Source organism: Armigeres subalbatus, chromosome 2 (genome assembly GCF_024139115.2).
Source record: "Armigeres subalbatus isolate Guangzhou_Male chromosome 2, GZ_Asu_2, whole genome shotgun sequence".
In the NCBI taxonomy this organism is placed as follows: domain Eukaryota; kingdom Metazoa; phylum Arthropoda; class Insecta; order Diptera; family Culicidae; genus Armigeres; species Armigeres subalbatus.
In genome coordinates this window covers 123,982,682-123,996,159 of record NC_085140.1, presented here as the reverse complement: position 1 = coordinate 123,996,159, position 13,478 = coordinate 123,982,682, and the positions used below count along the sequence as shown (strand labels likewise).

Below are 13,478 nucleotides of genomic sequence, written 5' to 3'. Positions count from 1 at the left end.
AGCTCAGTCTTATTTAGTCGCAGCCGCGGGCGGACGCGATCTCACACTAGGGATCCTATAATAAGAGATATGCAAATACTTTTCCAGACGATTTAGCAACGCTGTTACTTTTGTTAGCAAACGCTTCCAGCACTTGCCGCAGCGCAAAATGTTGAAGCTTGTATATGACTTTGCATTTGATAACAATTTGGAATATGTTTGTCTGTCCACTAACAGTGTTTAAATAAGCATTATCACTAAAATAAAAGTGCAATACAAATAGGCGAAACACGATACATAAACTAGATTACTTCTACTCGTGAAAGTAAAACAAATTGTTTTTTCAATGAAACTTTTTTAAAAATCTATCTCAATACCTTTCATCCTCGTCTCAATCTGCAACAATAACAACGTTCATTTGGCTCACGTTTTGACAGTTCTCAATGATCGATTGGCTTACAATGGGCCTTTTCACGAGACGTTTAAAAACAGCTGATTTCATCGTCAATTGACAGTTCTTCTATGAAAGTGACAGCTTCGGACTTGCAGGCCTGTTCAGCGGTTGTAAACAAGTGCAGTCTCGGCAGTGTCACATGAAAAGGCCTATGGCCGCTTTCGCATAGTATCTCTCATTATTGTCGATGCAGATAAAATCAAGAACATGTATGAACTTGTCTCAACTATGTCGCCCGACTGAAGCGTCGCTGGTCGCTGGCGACCCGTTCCAGTAAGTGCTCCAGCGACGCAAGCAAATACAATGCGTCGCTGCAGCACCAAAACGGAAAGCGCTCGCTGGTTGAGCGACGCGACGGTCCAGCGACGTTCCAGCGATGACCCGCATGGACAATATACACTGAACCAAAACTTCATCCCGACAGCGACTGATACTTGATTTGGTCCTGCCCCTTAACGAGAATCATTCGCTTTCAGGATGATCGTCATTTGCCTGTTCCCCTTCGCTTGCGTGCATCGCGTATGACAGTCATCCCATTTCCTTTACATAATATAGATGGCTGAAGGATGACAAGCATTCGATTAACGGTTCACGCAAGAAAATAGCCTCATTAAATGTATGAGTATCTACACATACATAACTCAAAAAATCTGATTCATTAATTTTATCTGTATCTCATGTATATCATAATTATGCTCATACATAAAATAGGTTTCGCATATACTTTATATTTGTTTTGCCTATTAGAAGTGTGTCCCATATTTATACCCCACCCGCAAGTTACCGGCTGAAAAACAAACATGGTGGGCGATGTTCCGGAACTTGATGCCGCAGAAATATAAGCAATATTCTGGATTTCAAGGTGAGTTTTCTTCTCTTTCGAATTAAGTTTCGTGTTATATAACAATAATAAAGGTGAACTTGTTGCAGCATCGAAACCTTATAGTGTTAAATGGCGGATATTCTCCTAGATCAACGTGAAAAACATAGCATCTTAAGCCCGATAGAAATTATAAGGCGTTTCTTTGACTGGAAAATTGGATTAGTCTTTTGTGTTCGGCGTTGAAAGCAGTGCGTTTCGGATTAATAACATCAGGAGCCCGGTCGACGCTGCAGTCCTGCGGAAATCTAAGGTGGGTTGACCTAAGTTCCAATGGGAGAAGATTCTATAGCCATTTTTTCTTCAGATTGTGAAAATTCGGAGCCCTGACTATGCAGCGAATTGGCCAGCGAAGCTGCAGCAGCCAAAGTGTGCCAACCAAAGTGTGCCATCTCCATTGATAAAATTTTCCATTGGACAAAGAGCGATTTTCAGTTTATATACCCACGAAACCGAAGATCTGATTTTTTTTTTCGTGTTTTCATATCTCTGAAAGCCTCGAGGTCGTAGCTGGTTGGGTTGATATCTCAGCCGACATGTAATCTGTGTTTATATAGGGGAATTGTACCGGTTTGGTCATGTTCCTAATTTGTCCAATTTTGTGAATAACTCTAAAAATAAAGAAATTCCCGAGGGGTTTTATTAGTAACAACAAGAGATATATCTCTCACGGTTCTACGCTGCTTTTAACTGATCGATGATTTTGGATAAATGTGTATTTTTCAGGGTTGACCAAAAATTGGATCTAAGGAGGCCAAAACCGGCGCATTTCCCCTACTTTGTAATGAAATACATAACCAGAATAATGTTTTTCCAAATACTGTGGTTGTTTAATTTAAAAGAACGAAACAAAGCAATTCGGCACGAGCACGAAAATCCAGCAGTGAGAATAATTTGCTTTTCAAATATATTTCATGAACAAGGTTTTTCAAGAGTATGTGCCAACTCTATGGATTTAATAGAAACGCATATTGGTGATAATTCATATATTTCACACATACCTTTCATGAGTATAACCCCATTGCAAAAATCCATGTGGGTCGGCACATGAATTGAAGGGGCTATTTTTCCTGCGTGTAGAGTTTTTGATGGTTTTGAAATTAATTTGATTTGAAAGTAATATGCTGTGATTTGGAGCCGAATAACGATCTGTATTGTCTTTTCGTGTTAAAAAATAAAAATACAATTTTAGACGCATGTTTTATTTACATTTTGCGAGAATCGAAACTGGTTTTTATTCATGATTTTAGTGTATACTCAACATAAACGCGTAGCGACCTGCCTTTACTAAGTTGTATCTCAATTGCGAAATTTTGCGATATGGGATTCCGCCCTTCAGCATGATTATTCATGTGTCCATAGTGCGGTTACATATCATCGCGTCAAAGCGGCCGTCCAGCGGGTTTCTAATCTTTATTTAGCCCGTTCAGCGGATCAAATCCTGGAGAAAAAATAGAACAAAGTTCAATTTTATAAAGTTCTGCGTATTCGTAATAAACATGTTCTCACCGGATGCCACAGGGACGAAAAAGTCTTCAAAGCTCCAATCGGGTTTCGTTTAACCTGTAAGTCTGACGCGATAAAATAGTTATTTTTAGAATAATTAGAAATGATTTATGACTCACCTATTTACTGAAAATAAAATGTTCTTCAGCGACACTTCAACCTAGCTTTAATCCGAAACGATTACAAATGGCGGCAATTGAGCAGTGAACAAAATCATCGGACCCACTGACCCAAGATGCATAATAAAACTAGATGATAAACGTAATGGGGCGCGACCAAAAGGAACATCATTTGTGTTTTGGGTTTAAATTCAGTCGGTACTGCGTCATCCTATAATTGGATGATACGTCATTTGGAAATGGTTCGAAAATCATCCGTTTCCCGTGTAACTATTTTATGGGGTTTTGATGATTTACATTCACTCCGTTTCATCATACGCAAGCGGGATGACACGTTTCATAGGTAATAGAAATTACAAATCAGACTGTTTCGGCAGGATGTTTGGGTTCAGTGTAGGATAGTAAAGCCACAGACAAACAGACGTAACAGCTTGAACATTTTTTTGAAAAATCCGTCGCCCAACTCCTCTACCACCATCTTGCGAGCATGTTACACGAAACTTTGTTTCGTATGACATTGTCACCAGAAGGCGCTGGAGTGAAATGTCAAACTCGAAGGATTACGACGCTAACGCCTCTAGTTGTGAAACGCGCAACCGATCAAATTCAAATTGATCGTTATAGTCATGGTCGATGGTATTTTTTCTAGTGTTACGTCTGTTTGTCTGTGGTAAAGCCCTACTTCGTTTTTGGTTGCAAACGATTAAATAGACGTCAAATCATGGCGGGAATCGATTTTGTGTACACGCTTACATGTGACTAACGAGTAATGGGTTATAATTGGGTAAATTTCAGTAACAAAAGTCGATCAACCCGAAATGAGAGTGGGTGTGAGAAAAAGAAGCGGGCAAATCACAATCTACACACTGTGCCGGCAAAGTACTCTTTAATGGGTAAAAAAGTACCCATTATGAAGTTAAATAGTTCAACTCATTAAAAGAGTAAACAGCGTTTACTCATTAATGGGTAAACGACCTGTACGTCAAAATCAAGGGTAAATTTTACTCCTTATCGGAAATTTCTTTTTCGGAAAAAGGAGTAAATAATACCCATTTTAGCACGACGAGGGAATGTATACATTTTTGTTTTCTTTGAATTTGTATGAAGTAAAAACATCTATAGGTATACTTAGGAATTTTTCCTGGAATGTTCACATTTTTATTTCAAAATATTTAGAATAATTAAAATATACAGAACACTTCTTGAGGATTCTAATACACTTTTTAACATACAAAAAGAGATTGAAGTCATTCATGTTTGGTTTGAAGCAAGATCCGTAAGTGGCCGTCCGCCAAGGCTTCTGCTCGCTGCATATACCTACGCGGAACACGGAGCAGTTTGGTTTGATGTGATCTGCCCAAAGCCACATCCTTGAGTGTCCGTTAGCCAAAGTCTCCATCTTGCAAATACGAGGAACAGCTAAGGTTTGATTTGAGGCAAGCGCCCCGTCTTAAGTGGCCGTCCGCTACAAAAACGAAAAAACAACTTAATTATAAACTTTCTTATTAATATAACTAACTGACTTACGTTTTGTAAAACCAAGAACTTGACGAAATAACGCCTGCGCCACTTTCTCCGCTTCCGAAACATAAACATGGAGAAATCACAAACTGCTCAATTTGTTTTTCACCCATTAATGGGTAAATGCTTGGAGTATGAAAGTGGTCACAACCCAAGTAACATTTTAAGTTTTATTCCTCTCTTGGAATGGTTTTCAAGATCAAATTATAAGAACTCACAATAAAACCCACGACCACACGACAACCTTCTGATGACCACTATAAGAGTAAGATATGACCAAGTGGCCCACCCTTGATAACCACTATAAACGTATTATAAGAGTATTTGGAAACCCTTTTCAAGCCACCCGCAAAAAAGGGAATTTGGCTGCGGCAGCTGTCAAAAAAGTTGCTTTGAAAAAGAGAAAAAAAAACATCACAGAATAATAAAAACAAAATGGATTGTAGATGAAAATGAAAACAACAAAAAATATTTTCCAAGGTTTTTTCTTCGGTATATATTTATTAAAATGAGCTGCGCGTTCAGTTTTATTGTGAAACCTAGTAGAAAAATGAGATTGAGCACTAGGCGCCGACAAAATTATGTAGTTCTGGGCAATACGCTGGACATAATTATAACATCGATACTCTAAATATCCACTTATTCCATTGATTTCTCTCACCAATATATTTGCAATTCTAACCAATTGCCCAGAAAGTTCTTTATGCGGCGTAAATATTGTCTAGAAGTGAATTTCAGTAATGAATTTCACTGATTTGGAAATGCTTTTCTATTTTCAATATGGCCATCATGCATATCGAGCAGAAAAATGTTGCTCTCGACGAACACCGTAATAAACTCTTTGCAATGCAAATATTCTTATTGTGGTTATTCATTCGACCACATTACGGCCAAAAATTTTGGCTTTGATGGAGCTTTGAAAATATGATTTATTACGCTCTCAGTTATAACCGTAAAGCTGCCCATAAGATCAATCAGCATTTGACGTTTGAAGCTTTTTCAGCAAATTTATGAGAGGTTTAGGGCCGATGTCCACGTAGCGGTTTTGAACTTGCGTGCACGCAGCGTCAACGCAATTGCGGTAGGAAGTACCCAACATCAAATAGAATCATGCACACGCACTTGCGTTAACGCGGCGTCGACACGCGTCTCATTTGCGGCGAGAGTTACCGCAAAGTCACCGCAATTCCCCACAGGAACGCTGCGTGCACGCGAGTATTTTTTTGACATTTCTCTATTCTTTTTCTTTCCAACAAGATTTCTAATGGGAAAATCTGTGATGTGAAAGAATGTGTCAGAGCGAAATCAAAACAAACAAAAATACTTCGCAAATCAGTTCATTTTGGTTTCGCAAATTAATTGTACCAACTTTATCAGAATAAATTGATTTCCGAACAGACGGTGATGTGGCAGTTTTGGGATGAATAACGGACCAGGCAAAATTCAACCAACAAAGTTCCAACCAACATTCCGCGGGACCCTGTATACATCAAGGAAGGCAATACCAGTTCCGCCATGGGATGAATTATTAAATATAGGTTTGATACGGAGGTTCATATATCTTGGCTTTTCTATTGCTGATATATGTTCATGTTTTCAGGAATGTCAACGGAAGGAAATCGTCAAATAATGTGGATTGCAATTGCAAGAAGAAACGAGATCAGATAAAGAGATGGCGAGCTACAGTACTAATGCGTTTCTTCTAGTGTTGTGGGCAACGCTACTGCGATCGGTCCGTGTTGCAGTGAAGTGAAAATTGCAATGATGATAACGACTTCCCATTCGTTTGGCATTTAGATAGCACTTCTTTGGAAGAACAACGACAAACATAGCAATACACCACAGCAATCGCTTGTGATGCTATCGGAGGAGGATTTTGAGCACCATATTTGAAGGAGTGACTGCAGTATCTAACCAACATGTTTAACGACTTTTCATTCCGGAACAAATGATTCGCCGATAAATGGAACCAATAAAATCGTACACCAAATGCAACAGATGCTCAATTCACGACAAGAACAATTGAATGCCTGAATCCACTATTATTCAAGATTAAACTCCTCCTATGAAGTAATAAATTTGAGTTGGAAATAAAGAATGAGCAACATTATGAAATTGTAATAATATTCATTTATTATGATTGTAGAAAACATATTGGGATTAAGCAAAGCGAGGCCAAATTTCTGTCTCTCTGTATTGAAAACGTTTTTATTCAAACAATCGAATTGTGCGGCACGATTTCAATTTCACAGATCTACAATTAATTTCGAAAGTTCAAACTTTTCATTTTAGAAGTAATGGGAGACTTTTAAATCTACAGTGAGTTATTTTTTCTACTCTATACTAGAAAGCATTAATTGAACTTTTTATTTTGGAATAATACTGAGTTACCTTCACTATAGTCTGTTATCACATAGGTATGAAATGTTTAGAATAGCATTATACGCATTGAATATCGTTCGGTGGCGATGAGCTTCATACAAATCAAAATCTAAATATTTCACGTTTGATGTCTTTATGTGAATGGAGAACTCGATTCATATTGGAAGAGAATGAAAAATGACAGACTGACAACAGCTGGCAGGCGGATGACATTTGGTGTGACAGATAGGTTTGACGTTAGAAGTTTTGCGGCAAATTACCGCTTGTCGTGTGCATTCCCAGCCTGATTCAACGCCGAATAACGCTGCGTCAACGCAGCTTGAAAAACCGCTACGTGGACATCGGCCCTTAATGATAGCAATAAGAACGCCAATAGAACCTAACAACTGGTCATGGTGACTGCTGTTATAAATCCGCTATAAGAATTGAATAAATCTAACAAGCATTGAAATTGTTACTTGGGAATTCACTCATTATACAAAATTTCAAAATACCCATTATTTTGACAGCTTCATATGTCATAAAAAAATGTGTATTTTTTGCACATTAATGAGTAATGCCGAGTTTACAGTGTAGATAAAGATTGTCGCTACGGTTCCCTTTGTTCTGTTGTCCGAAACATGTGTGGTACATACCTGTCAAATCGTATGGATTTTCCTTCTTTGACATTTAGCTCCCCTATCCTCGCCAGCAAAAGATGTTTCGGACAGCGACGACAGCGACAATCTTTATCTAGTAACTAAAATATCTTTTCGAAAACGAGTGACGAAACTAAAATGAAAGCGCTCGGGTGATTAAAAATGCTCGCGACCGTAATGATGCTCCATAACGAAGCGTTCAAAAGTATTCTATTCATTCTATTACATTCATTTACATATAGTCTAGTACTTCTTCCTAAATTCGACCCTGGGCGAAACAAACGTCAGAATCAGAAGCTTTTCTTTTTCAACGTCATCCGTCATAGATGGCAAAACAAACGAAAAAAAAAATCCATTAGTAATAATTTTCTCTGGCACGTAAACATTTCCAGAAAATTGTGGTTTTTCGCTTGAAAAACGTAGTGAAAACAGTGATTTGAAAAAGATTTCTACTTTTGGATGTACGTCGCTTGCTGCTCCGAAGAGTGCCAACCGCCGTAGAAGGAGAACGAGCAGAAGGAGGCGAGTGCCCTCTGGTCGAGTGTCAGCCAGCTCAGCAGCAGCATGCAGAAAATGCATCTCTCCCAGGATGTGTCCAGTGCACTGCAGCAGCTTGAGATCATCAAGCAAACGGTGGAGGAAATGGACCCGACCAAGCTGCAGCTGAACGTGATGGATGATCTGAAGATGGTGCTGGATCTGCTGCAGGATCCCGTATTCCGGAACATTGTTCAGATCCAGGATTCGCTGTCGGAGTTGAACAACCAAATCACGCAGCATCCATCGATACTGCCGGGAGATTTCGATATTGCCAACAGCGGAGAACTGGTTTTGAATGTCCCTCCGGTGTCGGATTTATTCGACGCGGAGTATCCGGATGAGCAGCGGGTTCCGTCGGCACAAATATCACCGGGTAGTCCAGCGCCTCCACATTTGCAGCAGCAGCAAAAGTTGGCTATGATGGAACATCCGGTGCAGATTTCGCAGCAACCACTGCCACCGTTGCCGGTCCAGCTACAACATCCTCCGCTGAAGATGACCAACGAGCTGATAGAAGGCGAAATCGGGGAGGTAAGTTGAGTTGGCGATAATCAATTGCGTGTTTGGAAACAGAATGACTGCATTTCCACATTCTGCCACATAATTGACATTGATTACTTTTTTTAGGACCATCTAAAGCTGGACTCGCAGGATGAATCTGTTTTGTTGCAGGGTCTGCACGATGGATCCAAATCTAATGGTGGAGGAGACCTCGCTGCCGAGTGGTCCCGGATTTTGGACATCGAGCTGGTCAACGACGGCAGCGGTTTGGGATTCGGAATAATCGGAGCTCGTGCCACTGGCGTTACCGTGAAGACAATCCTGGCGGGTGGTGTGGCAGATCGAGACGGACGGTTGCAGTCCGGGGATCAAATCCTCCAGATAGGGGATGTCAATTTGCACGAGATGGTATCGGAGCAGGTGGCTTCAGTTCTGAGGCAATCCGGGACGCACGTGCAGCTGGTGGTGGCCAGACCGATTGATGCCACCGATGGCGCCATCGAGGAGGACGAGAATTCTGCTATTGTGCCAACTTTGTTACTTTCGAATCCACTGAAATTGAAGCAATATCTGGCTGATTCGGGTTACCCTGAGATATTTAGTGTTTACTCAGTTGCCAATTTGGACAAGGATAGTCCAATTGATTTCCCGGAGACAGAGATCTTCACGGTAGAACTGAAGAAGGATCAGAATGGATTGGGAATAACGATTGCTGGCTATGTTTGCGAAAAGGAGGAGTTGTCAGGGATTTTTGTCAAAAGCGTGTCTCCTGGAAGTGCCGCTGATCTTAGTGGCAGGATTCAGGTTAACGATCGGATTATCGAGGTCGACGGTCAGTCTTTGCATGGCTTCTCGAATCATCAGGCAGTAGATGTTCTGAAGCAAAGTGGCCATGTTGTAACTCTATGCTTGGAACGCTATCTCCGAGGACCGAAGTACGATCAGCTGCAGCAGGCCATCGCTGCCAATGAAATGAAACCTCCGACTCCGGCTACTCCGCCACCAATTTTGCCGCCAGCCGATCTTTCCAAATATGGAAACAATATTCTGGATATTCTCCCGAGGACCATCGATAAGAGATCCCCTGACGGAAAACTGTTCAACAACTTTAACGACGATGAGAGCAACCTTATGATGATGAGTGAAGCGGAACAGCAGGTCGACGCCATGATGACCCACAAAAAGCTTGCCCGTGCCAAGGATTCCATAGACAGTCACGAGTACCGTGAGAAGATGATAGACGCTTCGATTATCCCACCGCCACCGGCAAACATCGATGCCGAGCTGGATTTGCTCCTGGCGGAAACCAGCAGTCAGGCGGCGCTGGTAAAGCACGGCAAACAGCGCAGCTCGCTCAAGGTAACCGAAGATACCGAGGCGTTTATCGTCAAAAAATGGAACGGCATTCTCGGTGCGAATGTGAAGATTATCGTGGCCAACATTAGGAAGTTTGCCGCTTCGAGCGGGCTGGGCATTTCGCTAGAGGGAACGGTGGATGTCGAAGGAGGCAAGGAGGTACGACCACATCACTATATCCGGTCGATTTTGCCGGAGGGACCGGTCGGACAGAACGGGCTGCTTCGTTCCGGAGACGAATTGTTGGGTAAGTAACGTGGGTTCACATGAGCTATTGTGAGCTGTGAAGTGGTTTCGGAAAATTCTCTTCATGCATGAATAACAGCCACTTATTGTGTGGAGTATTTGTCAAGTACCTACTTACCCACGCGAGCTGCTTCATTAACGTATTATTTTGAAATCAATGTGGCACGTGTATCGTCGGTATTTTGATGCGCCATTTCTCAAGTGCTTTCCTATATTATAGGTTTGTACTAAGTGTGTTTTTGGATCCTGTACTGACTAACGGGTGTGACTCACGAATCAATTTTCTTTCTCTCCAGAGGTTAACGGACAACGGCTGCTGGGAATGAACCACCTGGAAGTGGTGTCCATTCTGAAGGAGCTACCGCAAGATGTGTGCATGGTTTGTGGTCGTGGCGATCAGGAAATGCTGCAGTTCACCGAGGAGGCACTCATAAACACACTGGAAGAGGAAGCCGCCAGAAGCCGTGCCGCCGGGAGTTTGCAGAGCAGCCTTACTCCGTCGGAACGGTTGGTGAAGGCCAAGAGCGACGGTAGTCTGGCGACGACCGGTGGCAGCAACGATGGCTTTTCGAAAATAAAATCCAGAAGCCTGGAACCGTTGACGGGGCTGGCCATGTGGAGCTCGGAACCGCAGATCATCGAGCTGGTTAAAGGTGAGCGTGGACTTGGGTTTTCGATTCTGGACTACCAGGATCCACTGGATCCGAACGATACTTTAATTGTTATTCGATCGTTGGTTCCCGGTGGAGTTGCCCAACTCGACGGGCGGTTAATCCCTGGAGATAGGTTGTTGTTTGTGAATGATACGGTGTTGGAGAATGCCTCGCTGGATCAAGCGGTCCAGGCGCTGAAGGGTGCCCCGAAGGGGGTAGTTCGAATTGGAGTTGCGAAACCGTTGCCGATGCAGGACTCATCGATTACGGCTTTCGAGGCGGATAAAGAAGGGGATGGTGGTGCGATGGGGGGTCACGGGAGCGACGGTAGTCGCAACTCCGTCGGAAAGATGTTATCCTTGAGTAAACCGGACATAATTATGGAATGAGATCGTTTAGTCATAAGCAGAGATGAATACGAACGCTGTATCCATTTATTTAAACAGTTATCGAATCTTTTACAGTTTATTGAGTTTGTTAGTTCCGTAGCAAATAACAAGAATGTGGTCTAAATTTGCTCCGGAAAAATTAGCTGAAACCTTCGAAAGCAGAACAATTCTAACTCTATCCTAAAGGCTTTCCACCGGCGTAAGTGGCGTGCTCACCCTATTCCTTGCCCGGTTTGCTTAATTGCGTAGGTACTTATTTTGTAACGGCCTTGGTTGACTTACTCCTCATTCCACCCTTCGCATCCCATTAGCCCATCCACAGAGTATTACCGTTGAGTATTAATTCGAATTGGTTTTTGTTCGAATGCACGTTCTTCAACACTCCCCCAGCAGCCAACACGTTGGTGTAAACACTAACTTTGAATATCTCAAGAAAAATCGATCACACACCGTGACACTCACATCATGCCCATCTCATCCGAATGACTCATGCATCACTGATCACTCTCTCAGTTTTAGAAAGAAGTTAAGAATAAGTAATTTGTTTGAATCGTTTGATTTGAGAAAGTTTAGTACATATGTCGGTATAATTTGCGCTTTCACAAAATATGGTGAGAATAATCAACACAAATCAGTGTATTCATTTCTGACTTATGACGTTATAATTGGAAGATTGATGAGAACATACAAAAATCAACCAAGGCAAAAAGAAATACGGAAACCGAGAATCAAAACAATCAAAAGGAAATAATTGGAATTTATTGAATATTTCTAGCGCGTCAGCAACGTGCGTAGCATGGCGAGACGTTGATGAATGTAGTGTACCAGTACTGTAGCGGAATCGGAGTCTAATTGTGCATTCTTCTAATTAGAGAAAATGAAAAAAACGATCAAAACAGGATAGGTATATGTAGGTCTTCGGCCTAATGGAGAAAATAGGTTGGTGTGGTTTTGCGATACATGTTGGCTCAATAACGATGGAATTATTCCTTTTTTTCTCGCTTTTTACGTTCGTCAAAATGGCTCGGATTTACGCATAATATTATCATCGGAGACGCATCTACGTTCTAAGTCGTGGGTAGGACAAACAGAGGAAATGCCGATTCGGGCTAGTGTTGAGAAATCGATGCGCATTTACATATAACCAATTCTAAATACATACTAAAAATCTAACCTTCCGGACCTTCCCGGTAGAAATCTCACACAATTTGAGGCATTTTCATCGATTTTCTTTCTAAATACTCACGCTCCTCTAATGTGAACGTGTACTATACATATGTGCATAGAGGTGTGCGCCGGTCCGATATTCGTCGGCGGCGGCGTTTGTCAGAATTTTGGCCGGCGGCGGCGGCGTTTTCGGCGTCACGCCGAAAGGCATTTTACCCGGCGGCGGCGGCGGCGTGAATCGGCGTGGCGATTTTTTTCATTACGTTTTTCTAAGATTTTTTTTTGCAATTTTTCGGCATATTTTCAAGACATTAAAAGAAGATTTTTTTTATTTTCGCATGAAAAATCTAATGAACTTTTCCAGAAAAATCTGGAGGAAAACCAAAATTTGGAAAATATTTTCGGATTGTTTGAAGTTTCGAGAAATCTTTGGAATTACCAAGAGAAGCTCTTTTGAATTCCCAAATACAATTGTTTGGAATTTCAGCAGAAAATTTGTCGCAATTTACATGAGAAACTTCAGAATTTTTACAAAAAAAATGTTCTTAACTTCTACAGGAAAAACTTCGGAAATTTATGAAAAGGTCTTGTTGAGTTTCTATTGAGTATTATTTTAAATTTGTACAGAACATTATTGATAATTGTAGTAGAGTGTGGCTGGTTGAATGGGTGTTTTACCGTTGGCTTTCTCAATCTCGAATACTAAAGACGGAAATATATATAAAGCTCTTTTAGTGGAATGTATTCAACCGTCTAAGACGAATTAAGTACTCTCCATTTAATTTTCGTTATCTTTGCAGATACGTATTTCGACCACACAGTTGTGGAGTACTTAATTCGTCTTAGACATACTAAAGACGGCTTGTTTGGCATGGCCTACGATAAAACAGTCAATTTTTAAGAATTTTCGCGGGAGACTTTAAGGAGTTTTCGAGAAAAATTCTCTGGAAGGTTCAGGAGAAATTCTCCGTAAGTGTTAATAATTGTTGGAAAAATTGTTGCATTAACGATCTGGTCCGTAGACTGAGAAAGCCAGATCCTTAATGCATTCTCCGTAAGTTGAACGGAAACTTCTTTAAAATTTCCGCGGAGGATTGTTCAAAACGATTCAACTAAAAATTGTTCGAAATTCTTGGAATTCTACGGG

At 41.3% G+C, this 13,478-nt stretch overlaps 1 protein-coding gene and 2 long non-coding RNA genes across 3 annotated transcripts; 2 read left to right on the top strand and 1 right to left on the bottom strand.

Annotated features, from left to right (window-relative positions):
* The first annotated feature begins 979 nt into the window (after positions 1-979).
* Positions 980-2,072, top strand: LOC134215069 (uncharacterized). Its single transcript, XR_009980018.1, has 3 exons — positions 980-1,295; positions 1,364-1,566; positions 1,621-2,072. It is a non-coding gene; the product is annotated as an uncharacterized LOC134215069 (long non-coding RNA).
* Positions 2,073-2,551: 479 nt separating this feature from the next.
* Positions 2,552-3,054, bottom strand: LOC134215068 (uncharacterized). Its single transcript, XR_009980017.1, has 3 exons — positions 2,939-3,054; positions 2,823-2,884; positions 2,552-2,754 (listed from the first exon to the last, which is right to left on the bottom strand). It is a non-coding gene; the product is annotated as an uncharacterized LOC134215068 (long non-coding RNA).
* A 4,734-nt stretch (positions 3,055-7,788) lies between these two features.
* LOC134210783 (patj homolog) lies at positions 7,789-11,288 on the top strand. The gene is made up of 3 exons (XM_062687044.1): positions 7,789-8,550; positions 8,647-10,123; positions 10,419-11,288. The coding sequence occupies exons 1-3, from the start codon at positions 8,044-8,046 to the stop codon at positions 11,162-11,164; spliced, it is 2,730 nt and encodes a 909-aa protein (XP_062543028.1). The 5' UTR covers positions 7,789-8,043; the 3' UTR covers positions 11,165-11,288.
* Positions 11,289-13,478: the final 2,190 nt, after the last annotated feature.